Source organism: Grus americana, chromosome 1, assembly GCF_028858705.1.
Source record: "Grus americana isolate bGruAme1 chromosome 1, bGruAme1.mat, whole genome shotgun sequence".
Taxonomy (NCBI): Eukaryota; Metazoa; Chordata; class Aves; order Gruiformes; family Gruidae; genus Grus; species Grus americana.
Window position 1 is genome coordinate 200,325,352 of NC_072852.1, and position 19,561 is coordinate 200,344,912.

A 19,561-nucleotide genomic window follows, 5' to 3' on the forward strand; every position below is an offset into this window, starting at 1 on the left:
ATGTGCTCCACTGAATGTAACACACAGCTTTTCCCAGCCATTTCAGAAGTTAGGGCTGGGTGCGAGTATCTGTCTTGCCCTGTATTTCTGAAGCACAGGAGGATGGCCCCCATTGAAGAGCCATGGAAAGGTGGCCTGATGCAATTGAAGCCCATGCTACAAAGCTATAACCAACACATGCTGGCTAAGGCACATGCATACAGTACAGCTAACTGCGCTGACCCAGCCTGGAAACCTCAAGTGCATACAGCTCAGAACCTGCTGCAGAATGGGCTGCTTGGAGGAGGGTGATAGACAGAGAGGGCATAACACACCTTCTTACCAGCACATGCCAATGACATTTTTAAAAGATAGTACTTGATGTACTCTAGTACTCTTTAGAAGCGTGTGGAATGGTATGACTCCCCTCCAGTATACAGATTTTAGATTCCATTGCTGGGGGAGTGGGGGCAGGGGGGGAAGGGAGGGAGAAGAAAAAAAGGTGTCCTCTTGTTTTCAAGCCTAACTTATTATTTTGACCAACACTTCATATAGGCAAAATGATAAATACTGTCTTACCTCGAGAGCATAACATTCTTAAGCCATCAAGATATTTCAGCCAAAATACAACTTAATCATGATAGCATCACAAATATATAAAAAATTCTTTATCTGAAGGTTCTCCAACCTAAGGGTTTCAAAACCCTGATGTTCTGCACTAAACAGACAGAATTCTATACTGTCATGTCCCTGACTGAAGCCTAAAACAAACCCCACAGATTAAACAATTTTTAGACACAATAATAATAAAAAAGCTGTGTTAATTATTTTTTGCATTTGAAATTTAGGGTATTTTAGAAGAACTTAAACCAGTCTAGACTGCTTTCAAAGATAAGATATGATATTTCAGTCTAAACAAAGCAAAGATCACTACAGCTAGTTACTTTAATTGGAACAAGCTTCTCAGTTTAAGAGATCTTCAGACATTTTATAAGCCAGTAGACACGGTCTCTCTAAACACACCTTGAAACCACCTCCAAGTTCTCCATTATATTCGATCCTGCCCATTTATGCACTCAAACACTTTACAACAAAACACTACTGCAGTTCAGCCATAACAGCAAAGAGTAGTCTGACAATGCAGACAATAAAAAAAAACTTAATAAAGATACTCCAGATTTAGTCTCTTTAGTCAAAGCTGTAAGATACAAAAAGCTCGCTTGCAAAATTACACACAACGTATTTTAAATTACGATTATAACGGAACTGTTATTTTCGCGTGGTTCTTGCTCAAGTGTGGAAGAATCGTGCAGGGAAATCTGCCTGAGCAGCAGCCTCTGCCTCTGCAGCCTTACAGCCTGCGCGGGAAGAGCACGAGACGACCCAGCGCACTCGGGCCCACCCCGCTGCCAGCGCATGGTTAACACCCGCTCCCGACTCCCAGGCTGCCGTGCACCTCCTCGGGGAGCAGGGGCGAAACCCGACCTCAGGGCAGCCGTCGGCCCCAGTCTGGGGGCGGCCGGGCTGTCAGCCAGCCCGGCCACCACACGGCGCGGCAGCCTCCCTGAGGGACTCGCAACCACCGCGCCGCCCAGGGGTTCCGCCGCACCCCCAGGAGACCGGCTGGGGGCGCCGGGCTGACAGGCGGCGGCGGCGGCGCCGTGCACTCACCCCCTCGGTCTTCACGTCGAGGATCTTCTCCACCTCGAAGACGTCCTCCTCCTCCTCGCTCTCACCACCGCCGCCGCCTGCCGTCGCAGCGCTCGCCGCCTTATCAGCCCCGCCACCGTCTTCCTCCACATCCTCCTCATCCTCCGCCGCAGCCGCCGTCTCCTCCTCTTCCTCCGCCCCCTCCAGCCTAGCCGCCGCCGCCGCCTCAGCCCCGCTCCCAGCCGCCGCCGCCATTTTGGGCTGAATTTCAAACGACAACGGCGAAAAGCGGCTGCGACATCCACCGCCGGGCGAGGAGGGAGCGAGGCGGCGGCCGCAGCCAATCGGCGCCCCGCCAACCCATGACGCACAGGGGCGGGGCCCCGAGCCCGGAGGCCTTCGTGCCCTCAGCGCGGCGGTGAGCGGCAGCCAATGGGTGCGGGCAGCACCGGGAGGCCTCGACAGGGTCCGGAGGGGCTCGGCTTCGTGCCGGGCCGCGCTGTGAAGGCGGCAGCTCCGCTCGCCCTGGGGCGGGCTGCCCTCCAGCCCTATGCCCGCCACAGAGCCGGCAGCGAGGAGTCCGGTGCCGTCACGCTCCGGCCGCCCGCCGGTGTTGACCGTCGCGACCCCCGGTCTTGGCGAGGGGCGAGCGCCGGGTGAGCCCCGGAGCTGCCTGTCTGCCCGCTGGCCCGGGGATCTCTTCCTCGAAATCGAATTTTCCTGGGGAAATGCACCAGAAGGTTGTACCCGGAAACCTCAGGAGACGTCCTGCTGGGGAACAGGGGTTCTCACTAGGAAAAGGAGTCCTTTTACATTTCATAGTGTTTTGCATGCTAAAATAAGTGCCTATAGGCAAGCACAGTTTTTTTTTTTAACGTAACGTGCAGGAGGAAAAAAGACAATCCTCTAAGAAAAAGCAAATAAACCGCACCCTATTTGCGTACTGAACTGCCTTTGCTAGGGCGTTAATATATTGTATCTCAGAAACAGTTCCTTAAAGGACACGCATAACTCAAATGAAACTCAGGCTTTAGTGTGAATGTATACTTTTCGTACATACCCAACAGTGAAAACACCAAAGTATTTGAATAATTAACTGCAGCGAAGGAAAAAAATATTTTTTTTTTATTCGTATTTTTGCCAGTGCTTACTTTCTAAGGTAACTAGTAATGCAGCAATTGACCATAAAAAGACTTCAGAGCAGGTTTAGAAGCTAGTTTATAATTGTCTACATTAAAGAGTCTGTGTAGTTCTTAGGAAACCTGTATCCTAGCTCTTCTCAAATAGAAAGTGTAGTACAAACCTTTCCTTTGTATTATTTACTAAAAAGAGCCAGTATCTTACACACATGAAAACAAGGACTCAGAGCACCTGAGAAACGGAAAGACCTCAGGCTATCCCTCTTAGAACCTCCTCTACAAGATAACTGTATCTACTCCATCCTTGGCAGATGTTCGCTTAAATTCTCAGGAAAACATCTATGAAAGACATTCCACAATTTTCCTTAGTAACCTCTTACACCAGTCCTCTAGTACTGCTAGGGAGCACTCTCCATTTGTTTGGGCAGCGTAACACATTACCTGTGGTGACTCTGGAATCTCGTGCTTCCGAGTATTTTCAGTGGTTGGACAAATACGCATAGAGTATGCTCGGTACACACTTCATTCCGCCTTGGTGCAAGCAATAGTACTAAGTCTCTAACTACATTTCCTCAGATGACAAAGTACTAAAGTGCGATTCAGTGAAGCTCCTTAATTTAGAGAAGGTAATGCGTTCATTCAAACATCTGTGAAAAGCCCCTTAAAATAAATAACTTTTAGTCTGATTTTGTTATTAGGCTTCAGTGTTTGGCCCGGTATAAAATAAAACTAATCAGTTAGGGTATTTTGTCAGAATAAAATCAGAATACAGAGTAACAGTAGTAAAAAAAAAAAAAAAAGAAAAAAGAGAACTCATTGCTCTTAACAAAACTGACCTATTTGTATTGCCAAATTGACCTATGACAGATAAGAAAAAGCAGTGCAGGAGAAAAATAACTGTTCTGCTGTTCACATTTCAAGACATGCTGTAGGAATTACAACACCAATTGAAAACACTGATATGAAGATATTTATTAGTTCTTTGTTTATCACATTCTTGTATCTGTCAGAATATCTCATGCCATATTGAACTCAATTACTACAATACGCTTTCTTTACTGTGCCATTAAAGAAGTACGTAAGATTTTAGGATAAATCAAAACAAAGATATTATAAAAGACCTTTTACAATGTGCAATGAACCAAAGAGGTTAATGTAAAGAATTGAAATATTAAGGTACAGAGTTACAGGTAAGTAAAATATTACATATATGAAAAATCAAGACTTACTAACTGTAAGACCCTTTATTTCCATACCTTTAAGTGTGTGACTATGAGAATTATTAGTCAGTGATAATATAAGATCAAATGTCCTCAATTTAAATGTTTTATGTAAAACTGCGAGGAAAGCTAACTCTGCTATTATCTTAAAGAATGATGTGATTAAATATTTTAAGTAGAAAGAGAACTGATGTTAGGTAAACTTGATACCCAATATCTTCTTGGTGGCAGAGTCCCAGTCTTTCCCAAGTTCAAGTCGATAGCAAATAGATGGAAATCGCCTCTCAACTCTTCTTACCCACTCTATTGCTTTCTTGATCAACTCAAAAGCCCAGTGAACACCACTGTGTGTAGAAATGAAGTTTTATTATAATAAAATCTTGTAAATCCACCAAAAGAGCAAGAAGAAAGTAATTTCTTCTAATGATTATTATTTGAAAGAGAAAATTTTCTATATTATGGTAATCCATCCTGTATAAAATATCACCTGATGCAGAAAACATCATTATCTGAGCCACCCTATCTTTTTAGAATCTTCCACATGGGAAGTATGTAGACTTATCATTACTTGCATTTATTTGCACTATTCCAATCACTATGCATTTCATAAAGACAAACTTGACTCCTCCTTTGTACAATCATATGTTAGAATTTCTTTCATCAAGCAGTCAATGCAATTTTATTTGTATTCTTGTCTAGAGTAGCCAAAATTATACAACCAATTTTTCCCTCTGTCAAGGAGTTTCAAAAGAGGGAGTAAGATTTCCAGGGAGCTCTGACTGTTTCTTTATCCTGTTCCTACATGCTCTGTAAAGTATGAAGTGTGTAAAGCTTCCCATTTTGGCACAAGGAGTCTGTTGGTGGCTGGGGCAATCCAGGTTCACTGGAGGCCTATTCCTTCCTGCTTCTTTGTGTTTCCTGTATACAAAAAAACTTGGCAACTGATAATTGTTCACTTTGCCCCCAAAGAAAGGGAATTTCCAGACACAGGGACCCTATATTCAAAAAATAATAGAGCACCAGGACATACAGAAGAGTGCGGGGTTCAGAATGAGCCGGCACCAGCATTCCTCGCAGCTGAAGGAAAGGGTGGAAATTGTGCTGTGAAGAATCATCTGCTCTAATAATATCAAAACTCTTGTCCAGAATATTTTATGGTATACGCTTCTGAAGAAAACCAAGCCATAAATATATTCCTAAAAAGAGTGCAGGCCAACAGGCACAAGATAAATGAAGGAAAAATCTGATAGAATTTTTTTTTCCTAATTTCTAAAATAAGTGATATTAAACACTGGAAAAGGATGCCCTTAAAGTTGAGGTTGATGAATCTTCATCCTTAAAGATATTTAAAACTCAGCTGGGCAAGATCCTGAAAAACTTATCCAACATCTGAGTTGGCCCTGCTTTACAGAAGAGATGACTTCCAGAGGTTATATCCAACCTGAATTATTCAATGATTCTAATAAGTAGTATAAAATATCTTTTACTATTTTCTATAGTCTCAATTTTTGTATCATATTTTGCAAAGTATTCCTTCCTCCATCCATCCTCTTAAAAGCAACCACATGCCACCAATCTGATTACTACCTTCCATTCCCTTTTCTACAGCCATATCCTGTAGTATAGTGATTGACTCTCCAAAATGAAATTAGTCTTCTGTATGTTGAGAAGGTTGACATTACTACATTAAATGATAAGATTTTATTTAAAAGCACACCTTGAATTAGATGATTCATCCAGTTTCATCAGTGTTTTGAAAACTATCCCTTTCAATTCCTTTGTGCAGCGTACGAACTGTAGCACAAGAAGAGTAGCAATCAACTTCAGTAGCATTTCTTTTCCATTTGGGCCTAAGGAAGAAGAAAAGGCAAGCCGCATTACTATTTAAATTATTTCTTGACAACAGAAAAGGTGCTTTCTGCAAACTACTCCACATTACTTTAAAACATCAATTGTCCTAATGCTATTTAATTGTTTCATTCACATTAGTGATTTGACAAACATGCTCCTGGCTTTCAAACTTAAACTTGGTAATGCTTTGTTGGGATTTCTGCAGTTTGTGTTTCCTTGGGTTCTAATCTACTTTGATTTTAATACAAGCTATAGTGGGAAACTTGTAAGATTTTTGTCTTTTGATGAAGCATTGCACCCTCTAATAATTTAGAAAGAAGGAATTGCCTTTTTTTCCCCCTACGTTTTCTGGTCTGCTGCCAGCAAACAGCACCAATTGACAGAATCAAACAGCAGAGTGCGTATAGGCAGAGTGCATACTGAATGCTGCTGCGTGTGTGTCTGTGAATTATATAACGTTATTCATATTATTTGAAATGTGAAAAGCAGAAGTGGTCTCTGCCTCTCTCCTAGGAGAGGCTTTTTTCCTCTTTTTTTCTTTAGTAGCTATTAATATAGCAGACACAATAATCAAGATAAAAGAACCTCTGTTGCTACTCCAACTATCTCACATCCTCCACACATTTCTCCAGGAGATGTGCTTAGCAATCAGGACACAACATTGTGAGAGAAGTTGAGAAAAAAACTGTATTATTAAAATCAGGCACTTTTGAGAACTTTAAGTGAAGAGATCCATTTAAATTCTGAGCATATCTTATTGCGAGTTCCACTATACATATAGAGTAATAACACATACAGCTAGGAAATATCTGTATGTACTGCTTTTTAATGACAGAAAAATATTTACCAAGTGACTGAATGCCTTTTCTAATAAGGAAATTGTTAATTAAATCATCAGCATCAAATTTCAAGATTTTTCCCAACTGTGGACTGAGATTCCAAGAACCATCCTATGGAATAAACAAAGATATGGATAAGCCAAAGATTCAGGACACAAAACGTATTTGGCAAGAAAAAAAAAACAAAACATAGAATTACTTTAATTTTTTAAAAAAGCTTATACAAACACCTGAAATCCACATAATGAATTTAGGTGATTCAAATATTAAACTTCAAAAACCTTTGATATACATCAAACGTCCATAATTGACCTGGGATGTTGTAGTTAGCCTACCTTGTAAAAAACCCTTAAACATTAACAACAAAGTAATTTCGAAATCACTCCCATATAAAGTATGCACAATGACAACACTAGCCTTTTCAAATTTATTTCAAACAAATTCCTTCTGAAAATTGTTTTTAAAGGTGCTAAAAAAATAAGCATTCCTTTTACTCAAAAGAAACAATAAAGGATCCCTGTCCTCTGCTGAGAATGAAGTCTCTATAAAATTAAGTTTACTCTATACATTATTAAATGCACTATTAACAAAACCAATCCTATTTTATCTGACTTTTCCTGCCAAAAATTAGACAACTCTCATAATTAAAATTATCTGCCAAATGGTTTGCTAACCTCAGGTTAGATGGAAGAGAAGCTTTCAACAGGATGTTCACGTACTTACTCTTCAATATTTAATACTTTTGAAACTTTACTTGTCCTTGCAGCTTTATGTCTTAGAAAACTATAACCGTAGATACAAATTTATAACCATTTAAGGTAATTTAGAAGATAATACATGATTTAAAAGGGATGTTTAGATAGTAATTATCCAAATTATGTAAAAAGTGAAAATCTATAGAATATTTAGTTTAATTAGTGTAAAAAACCATGAGAAATTTTCTTTTTAAAATTCAGCAATTGGAAGTTCCGCTGAAAAAGAACTCTTGGGCTGCAGTTCAGGAGTTAATTCCCACAAGAGTCAATCACAAGTCCACTACTCTAATTCCCATGGTATCCATGTGGCATGTGGTAATGGTTCAATGTTTAGAAATAATTTGATAAAAGTGTCCTGTCAGAAATATAGGAAAAATATGTATCTCTTCTTAATGCTGAGGTTGGCTATACAACTTTCACATACAACCTTCATACATAAAATAAAATTAATTACACACAGAAAGAAGCAGTGCTTTCAACAAATAGCAAGAAAGTGTGATGAGGATGCAAATACTAGGTGGACTCTGCTGCACAAAGGAACATGAAGCTGGGGCACCTGGAAGACTTACTGAATCTAGTGTACAGGATGTACTCCTAGCAAAAGGGAATTCAACGTACCCTCAATGGGCCAATCTCTGCCAAAAAATGACAGGAGTCTCCACTGAGGGCATCCCACGGTGGCTTCTTCGCTTGGATCATGTAAAACTCTTGAAAATGTCCTTCTGTTTATTGCTTAGAGATATTGACTGTGCAAGCCACTACCTGATTGTTGATCATGACCTCACCCCTTAAGTTGGCAGGGTCACCAAACTGGCAATAGGTTATGCAGGACAGGGACTTCTCCTACCATGAGGGACATAGCAAACGCAACAAAACTAAACATTACCTGCTCTGACTCCTACCTGCAAGATTCTTGGCTAGTACAATTTCCTTCAGTTTCCCTAGCAATTGGTCTGAGTGTCCAGGGGAAGTTCCTGCTGCAACATCTCTCAGTCCAATCCTCTAAAACCCAAATAGTTTTCATTTTCTTGCATAATGGGCATTATTTGCATCCACTTCTTCCACTTACCTTCCACTCTACGTTTTATATTTGTCCCAGGAAGCCCCCAAGCTGCAAACTGATGGAGGCTGTAAAAAGGTGCTGGAGGTGTATTACTTACTACCTGTCAGCCCTCATTTTATACTGTTCCTTACATACCCATTGCTGAGTTGCCCGTGAAAGCAATAAAACATAGCATGACTAATGTCAGCACGTACTTGTAAAATCTGTTTATAAACATTTTATAAATGTATTTTACTTTATCTCAGGACAGGATTAAAGTAAAAATATTTTTTCCTTCTACCTATATTTTAAGTAATGCACAAACAGACTATGGGTACTGTACCTGATTTTGGAGTGCAAAAATTTCTTTCCAGTCTACAGAAGACAACGAAATTCTCTGTTGAATCCTTTCTTTTTCTGTTGTCATAAAACATCTTGATTGTTCCTGGAGAGAATAATGTTCACTAAGAATCTTATGACCATTACCCATGCAGCTACTACATCATGATACAAAATAATTACATTTAAAAGCTTAAAAAACACTCCTCTTTTTAAACAGAAACCTCTTTTTCTGGTTGAAAAAGTTTCATTCTCTCTCATTTAGGAAAGGATTTGCACAAACATCAGCTACAGCTGGACAAAGTTCCTGTTTACAAAATTACATGGAGTGAAATAATTCAGAGTTAGTGAGACTTTTTTTCTCTTTTTAATCAAAACTGTATGTCTTCTTGTATTATGCACATTATCATTATACTGTCATTTGTATGTTCAAAATAAAACATTATTGTTTAAAAGAAAAATTTCTTAGCCTGTACCTTGAACCGGGCAAATCCAGAGTAAAATTTGACTCTGGAAACGTTATCACCACTTGTTGGCTCTGATTTTTATACTGTTTCTTAAGCATGATGGATTGCCCATGAAAGGAACAAAAAATAGCATGACTTTGATGTCACCATGCTCTTTATAAAATCAGTTTATAAAGCAAAGAAAGCAAAATCATTTACAAAATGTTTATCTCAGGGCAAGGCTGAAGATAATTTTTCCTTCTACTCATATCTTACTTTTAGGTATTGCATGAATAGAGGATGGGTACTGCACCTGATTTTGGAGCTCAGGAATTTCATTCCTATTTACCGAACTGAATGGGTGTCTTTCCTGAATCCTCTGTGTTGACATAAAACACAAAGATTGTTCCTGAACAGAGCAGTGTTCATTAAGAATCTTATTGTACCACCCATATAGCTACTACTTCATGATACAAAGTAATGCCATTGTAAAGTCGCCTTAAAGTAGTAAGGAACAAGTGACAGAATTCAGAGTATAAGATTTATCACTTTGAAAAAGCATAACTAAAACCCAAACAATCAAAAGGAATGCTTTCTGCATTTCAGGTTCAGATTTCTTGAGTTGGAGAGCAGCCTTATTACCAGCCTTGCCATGTTCTTCTTTGGCTGTGCATCCATGAACCTTTAAACGCAAATGTTAAAGGCAGCTTTCATTAGCTGAATGCAGCTTGGATTTCAACATGACATATAGCATCCTATATATAAAAGACTACTGATGGAAGACTTACCACAGCCTTAAACTCCTTACTAAATCCCTCTTCAGGAGCCATAACATCACACTGACGTGCTATCTTTGCGTTACACCTTAACTGTTGCAATGCAACACGAGGTTTCGGAGTAACTTGTTTTTCAACATTATTCTTTTCAGAATTTGTGCATGTGGCAGGTGAACTAAGCAATACTAAACCCTGCATTGCAGCAACAGAAGAAGAATCAACATGTTTCCTGTCTCCTACCGGTATTTGAAAAAGACAGGCAGGAGGAGGGATAGGAGGAGGAGCATGTTCAGGAATGTCCACACAAACATCTGATTTTTCAAGTGCAGGTGTCTGAAGTGATTTTTGTTGAGTCAGATCAATTCCTCCTACTGGCTTAAAAGGTTTAAAACCAAATGACGAGAAAGGTTCAGCAACATTTGGCAGATGAAAGTCATATAGTGAAGGTGACTGTGTTCCAGATGGTCTCTTCATTGGGATACTACTATGAAAACAGAAATTTGATTTGAGATTGCAGACATTACGTTTAAGTTCAGAAGCATTCGCAAAGCCCTTTGCCATGTTTTTTGGTGAGATGCTCTTTTGAGTAATAGGAACTTCTTTGGATTGAAATTGGAAGCTTTCAGGTTCAACTTCCTCACTTAGGACATCCGCTGAACAAAAATCAGCTACTGATGGGGAAGATCCCTGTTTAGGAAACAAAATAATTCCAGAATTAGTAAGATACTTTTCTCTTTTTAATCAAAATGGTATTTCTTCTTATATTGTATGCAGTATCATTATACTGTCATTCGTACGTTCAAAATGAAAGTAATGTATCAGTTAAGTTAAAATTTTCTTACCCTGTTCTACCTTACACTGAGCAAATTCAAAGGAAAATGTGACTGTGACAAAATATGACCAGAGAGGTATTTGACACTATTAAACCAAAAATTATTAACATAATGATGATTATGAGCCAAGAAAGTTCCACAGTACAATACTGTTGTAGAAACACAGAAGATAGATCTACACAAAGTGAAGCATGGATCCTGCTTGTGCTGCAGTTCTGGCACACGTACCAGCTGAGGTCCAGTAGCTGCTGCATGCAAGCTAGTGAGCCTGGGCTATACTGCCACCCTCCACCAATGTAGATGTTTGGTATTCTTCCGTCTAGGAATTCTTGGGCCAAAGGATCAAGAAAATGGCTTTATATGAGTTGATCTAAGTTGTAGAACACACAGTCAGATCCCATTCTAAATATCTCAGTCTTAATACATTACGGACTACAGGCTGAGATGATGCTCCTGAGTTGTAGTAAATGCACATCATGGTGATGCGCAATATAATTTAATAGACAAATAATGATTTTCTTGAGTGCCCACACAATTTGGAGATGTAAAGCTTTAATCTGTTAAGACTTTATGGACTGACAGAATTACACCTGCTGGCTAACTGATGCAGGCATCTTGTCGTTTCCAGTCGAGAGCGCCACCATAACTAGCAAACATCCTATGTCACTAGTTCAAGTTTCTCTCATTGATCGTCCTCATCCCAGAGACTGTCCCACTGCATGCTAGCAATATGTCCTCTTCTTCCAGTCATGCTTATCCCCATTCCCAGTAGTCTCTCTGCTTTGGCTGTACTTCTCTGCTAGTGGAGACTTAGTTATGGATCAATACCTTGTTTTTCCTTGAAACTCCCTGCCTCTCCCCCCAGTTTCTTAGAGCTAAATTTAAGGCTTCATTTACACTAGCATATTCTTGTAAGAGAATGCTCTAACAGGTGTTAGTTCTGGAAGGGAGAAGTCTGTACTATTATATTGTCTCTCAGAACTTCTGCTACATACGATATTTTTAAGTGTACTTTACTCTGGGACAAGTTCCTCCAAACCTTCATGTTTATAGTAAAATTCCACACAGTAGTTGTGTGGCATTATTTTCAAAATAACTAAAAAAACCCCACCAGATTTAATGAACAATTACTATATGGTTACACATACAATATGGCACTACTTTTGGATAATATACCAAAAATGTTAGCAATAAAAACATATATTAAATGTAATTACCAGGGCACCAAAGGCAATTCCTTCTGAAAATAAGCCAGATTCCATTGACTTTTGGTCCCAGTCCATGTAAGGTAAAAAATCTACATCTTCTTGAGCTATAATTTTCAGGATGTTTGGAGCATCAGCAGAACAATTTTCATTAGCATCCTAAATTAAAATGCATCACAGTTACGAACCTGAAAATTCTCTGGCATTATAGAGACAGTGCCTTTTTTTTTTGTGAGTTTGAAATGTGTTGAAAACAGGGAATAAGTGGATAACACAGTACATTAAAAATAGTCAGTATATACAAAAACCAGTAAATGTAACTTCACATTTTTTACTGTATTGAGGGACAATATATCATCAGTAATTAGATTCACATGAAGTATAAAGGTGGACAGTGTATATTTGTATGTATAATCTGTTCAAATCCACATAATGGAAATAAAATCCAAATCTTGTGCACTTCTTTTTGTCAGAATCCTATTCCCACCCTTTAAAGGAAAACAAACATAAGCATTATAATAGATGTGCTTAAAATACATTGCATTCTGCAAAATCATGTTAAGATGACAAATTACGTAGATAATACAATGCCAAGCTGAATGGGCTAGTTTGGGTATTTCTGCATGGTACTACATTGTGTGTGGAGGTGCTTTTGCCTTAAGATGTCTGCAATGCTTTGTTCCACTGGGTCAAAAAAATCATCCTAGACTAGAAATGAGATTAAAGCTATTATATTTCCAGACATAATTCAAACATAACATTCTAGAAGTCTGTTTTTTGAGAGGCATCATATCAACAAGGGGAAACTGAATCTTTTGAAGAATTGCAAAAACAGCTATATAAAAATCAGAATGACAGATGATCATGATCTGTTGACACCCTTTGTAAACAACTAGCTCATGAAATCACACAGGTGTTCCCTTGCTAATCTGCAACATATTTTTTCTTCTGAATATTGCTTCTGTTATGTACCAGATGGAATATTCAGGTGCATTACAGAAAGATATTTAAATTGACTCACTTGAATTACCTTATTTTGAAGAGTAGTCCTTGACCTGGGAATTTCTAATAACTTCACAGCATTCCATTTTATAGTTGCTTTTTAATCAGATTTTTTTTGAAATGCATGTCTATCTTTTGATCTTTAACTGCAAATGTTGGAGTTGTTAGTCAGGAAAGCAATATTTCCAGAAAAATGTAACTCTTATCATGTACATATGCTACTGGTATTGGGTTTTTTTTTTTGTAATAATGTAGACATCAAGATGAAACAATAAAAACAGGAAAATTTTTTTTTTTCAAGTTATGCTCTCCTTGTGACTTCCACCTGACACAGACTCCCCTAGAATGACTTTTGCCAATACAAAATCCATTAGTTCAGCAATCCATGGCTAGAGTGGCCATTTTGCTATAGTTTGGCATCCTTACTTTTTATGAGAAAGGGTTCTGTGGCTTATGCACCCAGGATTGAAGAGTACTCTTTGACCTAGCTGGCTCCCAGAGCACTATCAGGAATTACAAACCCTTGTAGCAAATCACAACAGGAACACACAGATTGACAAAGTTTGTAAAGTAAGGACAAGCAATGTAAGAGAGAGAAAAGGAAAATAACTTGCTACATTGCAGAATCTCAAAAATAATAGTTTTAGCGCTATTTTAAAAGAATAATTGTTCAGCACAAGGAAGACTAGTTTTGATATGTACAAGGTTACAGAATTTAGAGTCTTTTGACAGAGAAGCTAGTGGAAACAAGATATTATGTAGAAAACGTACCCTTTTCTCAACTGCAACGAAACTTGTAAACTGGCTTATAACTGAGTTCTCCAAGCTGAAGCGAATAATCATGTTTTTCAAGACTTGTTTCTTCATCTAGATGGTTAAGTATTAACAAGTGGAAGAGGCAGAAAAAATACAATCAGCTAAAAGAAACAACGTCAAAACTGAACACATACCTGTAAACACACTTATGCACTCTAAATAGGGACACGTAAAAGGAAGAGCTTGTGAGTATACTGGCCTGCCTAACTGTCTACTCCCTTCTAACTTTCTTCTACTCCCTCATTCAGCTTTGGGCAGGGATATGCATTTCCTCTAGTTACACTTCTTTGGGTTCTATCCTTCTTCTAGTGTAAGCAGCAGCTATGCTTTATAAGAAGAATTAGTCTAAAGTCTCAAATAAGCCAAGGTGGCAATATGGTAAGTTTTTAACTAGCTAAAAGCCATTTTTTTAACAGATCATCAGATCATTAAGTCTATCTGTAAAACACAGGTTGTTATCTTCCATCATATCCTACACAAAAGCTATGGACTTTTGCCGGACTAATACGTATTGATCTTCATGAAACTAAAATGTTCTATGTCACAGGAAAAGAACAATCACCTATGGCCTACAATGACAGGGTACAGATCAGGAAAAATAGGCACACGTTATGGCAACAGATGACATTCTTATAACAAAGAAGAAGAAAAGACTCTCCCAAAAGTTTTCAAAATATTATCTGGGAGGTTATTACTATATTGTGACTTTAACATTAAAATATTAGGATTGCAACCTTCTAGTTATATTTAACAAAGCAAGAAAAACTTCTCTATTCCACTGAAATGTTTGCTATTTAGCATTTTAAAGATATACTTTTTATTTCAGATTATCAAACCTCATGTTCTGTTTCATTCTCATGAAGAATCCCATCTTCATAGTCATTAATGAAAGCTCTTGCTGCAAGTTTGTGCAGCACCTAGAGGGAAAGCAAAACTGATGATAAAAGAGTAGTAACTTTTTTTTTTTTTTAAAATTCTTCATTTCATTTATGAGGTCCAGCTTCAGGCAATTAACTTTCATATTTACATAGAACCTCATTTTCTAAGGAAAGGTCAAGCTAATTCTGCATTTGAAAAGCAATCACAACCTGCACCTAAGGTACATTTTTATTTCATTAATTTCAGCAAATTAAAAAATACCCAGGTCTTTACTTGTTGCGCACATTCTCTCTAGAGTCAAGGTGAGGGAAAAAAAAAAAGTGAGCATGCAAACAAACAGAAAAATTCTACCAGACAATTAGTATCAGCTCAAAACAGCTAACTAAAACAGGTAGGAAGAATGCTCCTGGATGTACACATTTTTCTCCACTGACTGTAAACAAAGCCTGGACAACTACCTCAGATTTAAACAACAATATCTATATACATGAAGTAAATTAATCCTATCCATAAAAATACAGAACTTGGGGGAAAAATAAACAGTCTAGACTGTTCAACTTTAAAAAAAAAATCAGGTCTGCCAAAATCAAGTAATTTTTGATCTGAGGGGTTGTACACAGAAAAGGCAAATACTGAACTGTCCTAACCAGAAATTTACTTTTTGAACTAAACTAGTCTTTCATAGAAAAGAAAAACAATTTTGGTCTTTTCAATATGTTAAAGCTAACAAAGAGAGGGAGCTTTGTAGGGGCAATGTGGTAAAGTCCAGCTGTATTCCAGTTTCCATTGCCAAAATATTCCCACTGGCTCATTTTTGGAAGAATATCATAGATACTAAAGAGAGCCACTTCTGAAGAAAACCTCTTAAGGAAATAGTTACTTTTTGAGCTAAGGTGAATTGGCAAAAGAAACAGGTAGGAATTCTTGGATTTCATCTAAAGCATCAAGAATTAATAATTTGCTTCTAATTTTGACCCTGTTTTTTATCATTTTCCCATTTCAGTTTACACCTTTCAAAACTTACTTTTTTTTTTAATTGCACCTGGAATTTGTAGTACAGGTATTTTTATAAAAGCAAAAATTCATTGTGGCTAGCAAGTACATTGCTTCTGCTTGCCAATTTTATTTGCCTGTAGAAGAGCACGTCCCTGGAAACCAACTGTCCTTGTGGAAACCAACCCCACAATAGTGGCTTTCAAAGTAGATTACACTAAATAGGGAACAAAATCATTCCTATCTGAAAACAAATCAGCTTCCCTTAGTGAGGAAGGGGTGACAGTCATATCAGAATTATTACGGAAAGTTGACACCTGTTAGATTTAATAAATGGCTCTTTTTGGTTTGTTTTCCTTTTCAAAATGGGGGCCGTGCTTTCTTCTGCATAAAGACGCCTTAATGTCATTGTTAGTGAAGCAGAGGAAAGGCTACTAACACTTTACTGTCTCTTTTTCCATACATTTCAAGAGAAGACAGACTAGCAATGAGATGTTCCACATAACAACAATTTACAACATGAAAGATAATGCTGCTGCAGCTTCTTCACAGAGGTCGCGTGAAGAACAGCCAATTCAAGGATAAAGCTAGAGCCCAAACAGGCTGCCAAAATAAGCAGCGCTTCGTATTGTGAGAAGCTTAAGTTTTGTGTTAGAAAGCACAGAGAAAGGTGACACTTCTATGTAAAACAGTTTCCCTTTAAAAGTCTGAAAACTGAAGGTCTGTGTTAAAACATCAGAAGCCAAAATAAAAGTGCAAGAGCTGCTGAAAACAGGATTTTCAATTCCTGCAAAACAGCATGAAGGAGCACGTAGTTGTTTAAAGCAGCTTGTCTCACTACGGCATGTACAAATTATGTTGGCCAAACTCACTGTTCCTGTCGTCTTCTGTAGTTCAGTAGTTGACACCACGGTCTCGAGTTCTTGGTTATTTATTACTGCTCTTAGGGTGGCCTACAAGAAAAAAAAAAAACAACCCAAAACTGTTTCCTTCTCTCTCATGCTATGTTATCAGCACACATGCGTGCTGTTCTGTCTCCCAAATATAACTCAAATCTGTAAGTCTTTGCATGTCTAGGATTAGACATGTCCCCTAAAACAAGGGGACAATCACAAGTAAAGGAATCCTGTATTTATCAAAGCACAATTATATGAACATTAAATTTTTCCTCTCTACTTTTTAGAGGAAGGACTAATAATGACCATTAAATAGTAACTTAATTATATTTAGCAATGAAAAAGAAGCTAAGTGCATGCTGCAGAGAGGCTGTATAATAGAATATAATATTTCCTTTGTGATTGTTTTACATTTGAATTTCTATCCAGTAGTGCATGTGTATTCCAGTCTTTACCTGAGTACAGTGAGGGATGAATCCATAGACAAGAAGTCTCTCATTGTTAAATAAAGACCGTATTTGAGCAGGAGCCTGCATTGGCTCTAGTGCACCTATATTAAACTGTTGCCATTTAATAGAAACTGAACTGCATCCTGGAGAAAATATTCTAGATACTTGGCTCTGTATCTGTGTAAAGAAGCAAAACAATTTAGTAGGCTTTCAAAAGAAAACATAATCTCTCAATAGAAAATCCCATGTGAATGGAACTAATTTTTCTTTTTTTTTTTTAACAACTAAAACAAGCCACATACTATTACTCATAAAAATTAGTCTAATGTTTAGAGGTAATAAGGAGAATCACTCAGCCATTATTGTACTGGTTTCTGGAATAATGAGCTTTCTTTTAAGTAAAAGCTGAAATTTGAGAGTAAAGTTTCTATTAATCAGGGTTGCCAAAGAGGGTGGGGAACATGGCCTGCTACACTTAGCACCATCTCCTACATGTGAACTCTGAGAAATGTGAACAGTTCTGCACATCTCCATGGCCTGCTCTGGATAGTTCTGCATATATCCCTCAAATGACAGCCAAAATAGCAAGAGGAGGAATCTGTGCTTTTATCCATTCCTCCAGGCAAACATGTGCCAGATCCTAACCTTGCTGCAGCACCTTCTCTACTGTCCCTGTTCCAGGAGGGACCAGATTCAAGGCGTAGGACAGTGCTGTAGACACATAAATACAGAGGGAAACTGCATAGCAGCACGCATGGGGTCCTAATTGCCTGAAACTTCTCGATGCACCAACAGTCAAAAGTTATAGAATACAATTGCTACAGGCCTCATCACTATAGCATGGCCAATGTAGATGGGCTGTGACCTATGACAGAAGTAAAGCCATGTTTTTCCAGTCAAGGACAATTATTTATATAGCTTGACATTTTAAAAACTTTTTCCAAGTTGGTATTATTGCACTTACCAAGAAAAGTACAGGAGCCCTCTCAAAAATAATAGAAAAAATAAAATAAGTCATGGCTTTCTTGTTTTCTTTTACCCATGCAGTGACCAGTCTGAATGAGAAGGCAGGGCAACTGCAGGGACAAATGCCCTCCCTTATGGAAGAACTGAGGGTTCTCTACAGCTCTCATGCCCCTTTCTATAGCATGTGTTCTTGCTGAAAATAAGACACCTTTGTAATACACAAATTAAATACTACTCTTTCTCAGTAACAATTTATATTTAAAATAAAAGAAGGCTTAAGAGACAAGTATCTCGCCCTTCCACCTTCTATCAAATGTTTCTTGAACTATCTATTTTATCGTAATAGCAAAGCTACGTGATCCCATGAAAAGTAGCAATTCTCATTTTGAGATACTGAAGATATGCAGTATCAGATATTGATATATCAGACAGATCACATACTGAATATAGTCAAGATTTATAAATGTACCTTTGCCTCCCAGTTATACTTTGATTTTGGGTCAAAGTATTCAAATGCTCCAGCACCGTATTGGGACAAAGATCTCAGCATGTGACGATTTGCTGTGGAACTAACAAAAAAATTTCTTTATGTAATTATTGAATTAAATTGTTCATCTGATTCTATTTGTAAGTATTTTGGTTTTAATTAGTACTGCAAGTTTTTTGAATCTGAATTTTTAAAATTCTATCCCTTTTTCAGGGGACAGACCAACTGAAAGCAACTGAGCCACTGAATGTGCTGCTATATTAGAGATTTCCTGACAACATCAGAGGAAATTACATGGTACATGAGTTTTTACATGTCACAGTGCAGGGCTGTGCAGAGAAATTAACTTAGTTTCAAACACCAATAAGACTGCATTAAAATGATGCTGATCTTAAACTAATTAGCCTCAATCTCAGCAGAGCTATTTAGCATGGACACAGCCATCTCACAGCCAAATCCAGTGTCAGCTAGAGAATGGTACTATCTGAACAACATGGATATAACCACTATGGTAACACTTACTAGCCTGATAGAACAGCAGGCTCTGCTCACCAATAGTCTGACTATTGTGAAGCTACTTCGTAGGTATATACACAAATGAAAGCTTTATAGAGGATTAAAGGAGAACAATTAAGCAGATGAGAATTCTTTTGTGTGAGAAACAGCCCAGTATGTCTTGAATTTTTGCCAGACACAAAGTAGACTCATTCCTCAACAGGACCATAGAACTGTCTTAGTGCCCTAGTGAATCCACACCAAAACCCCTCAAGGCAAAATTAAATAGTACAATTGTCTCTATGCTAAGAACACATAATATCTTGGGTTTAAAGTTTACTGGTCTTTTAAAAGTCTTTCTATAGATTTTGCTGCCTTGTACAACTCTGTAAAGTACAAATCTTGCACTATTTAAAAATGGGTTTTTTTCATTTACTGAGAGAGAATTATCATAAATAAAACAGATGTAGTATTCTTTATTAATTCAGCCTTCTAGAAAACATT

The 19,561-nt window shown here is 38.0% G+C and overlaps 2 protein-coding genes across 6 annotated transcripts in view; both read right to left on the reverse strand.

Annotated features, from left to right (window-relative positions):
* The window catches only part of MPHOSPH8 (M-phase phosphoprotein 8), a 36,201-nt gene extending 34,245 nt beyond the window's left edge, over positions 1-1,956 (reverse strand). The window contains exon 1 of one of the 4 annotated variants that reach the window (XR_008577038.1): positions 1,651-1,955. Coding sequence is in view for 3 of the 4 variants with exons in the window: in XM_054824984.1 (XP_054680959.1) it covers positions 1,651-1,884 (234 nt within the window). In the remaining variant the exon portion in view is untranslated. Of the gene's footprint in view, positions 1-1,650 lie in introns of all 4 variants that reach the window. The other 3 variants (XM_054824984.1, XM_054824996.1, XM_054825007.1) reach the window with 3 other exon arrangements.
* A 1,759-nt stretch (positions 1,957-3,715) lies between these two features.
* Positions 3,716-19,561, reverse strand: part of PARP4 (poly(ADP-ribose) polymerase family member 4) — a 54,810-nt gene continuing 38,964 nt past the window's right edge. The window contains exons 26-37 of one of the 2 annotated variants that reach the window (XM_054824938.1): positions 18,545-18,644; positions 17,116-17,286; positions 16,637-16,717; positions 14,729-14,809; positions 13,848-13,943; positions 12,087-12,233; positions 10,049-10,723; positions 9,574-9,639; positions 8,819-8,920; positions 6,687-6,789; positions 5,706-5,838; positions 3,716-4,332 (exon numbers count right to left, since the gene is read on the reverse strand). In XM_054824938.1, coding sequence (XP_054680913.1) covers positions 4,182-4,332; positions 5,706-5,838; positions 6,687-6,789; positions 8,819-8,920; positions 9,574-9,639; positions 10,049-10,723; positions 12,087-12,233; positions 13,848-13,943; positions 14,729-14,809; positions 16,637-16,717; positions 17,116-17,286; positions 18,545-18,644 — 1,906 coding nt within the window. In that variant the 3' untranslated portion in view covers positions 3,716-4,181. The remainder of the gene's footprint in view (positions 4,333-5,705; positions 5,839-6,686; positions 6,790-8,818; positions 8,921-9,573; positions 9,640-10,048; positions 10,724-12,086; positions 12,234-13,847; positions 13,944-14,728; positions 14,810-16,636; positions 16,718-17,115; positions 17,287-18,544; positions 18,645-19,561) is intronic. The other variant, XM_054824944.1, reaches the window with a different exon arrangement.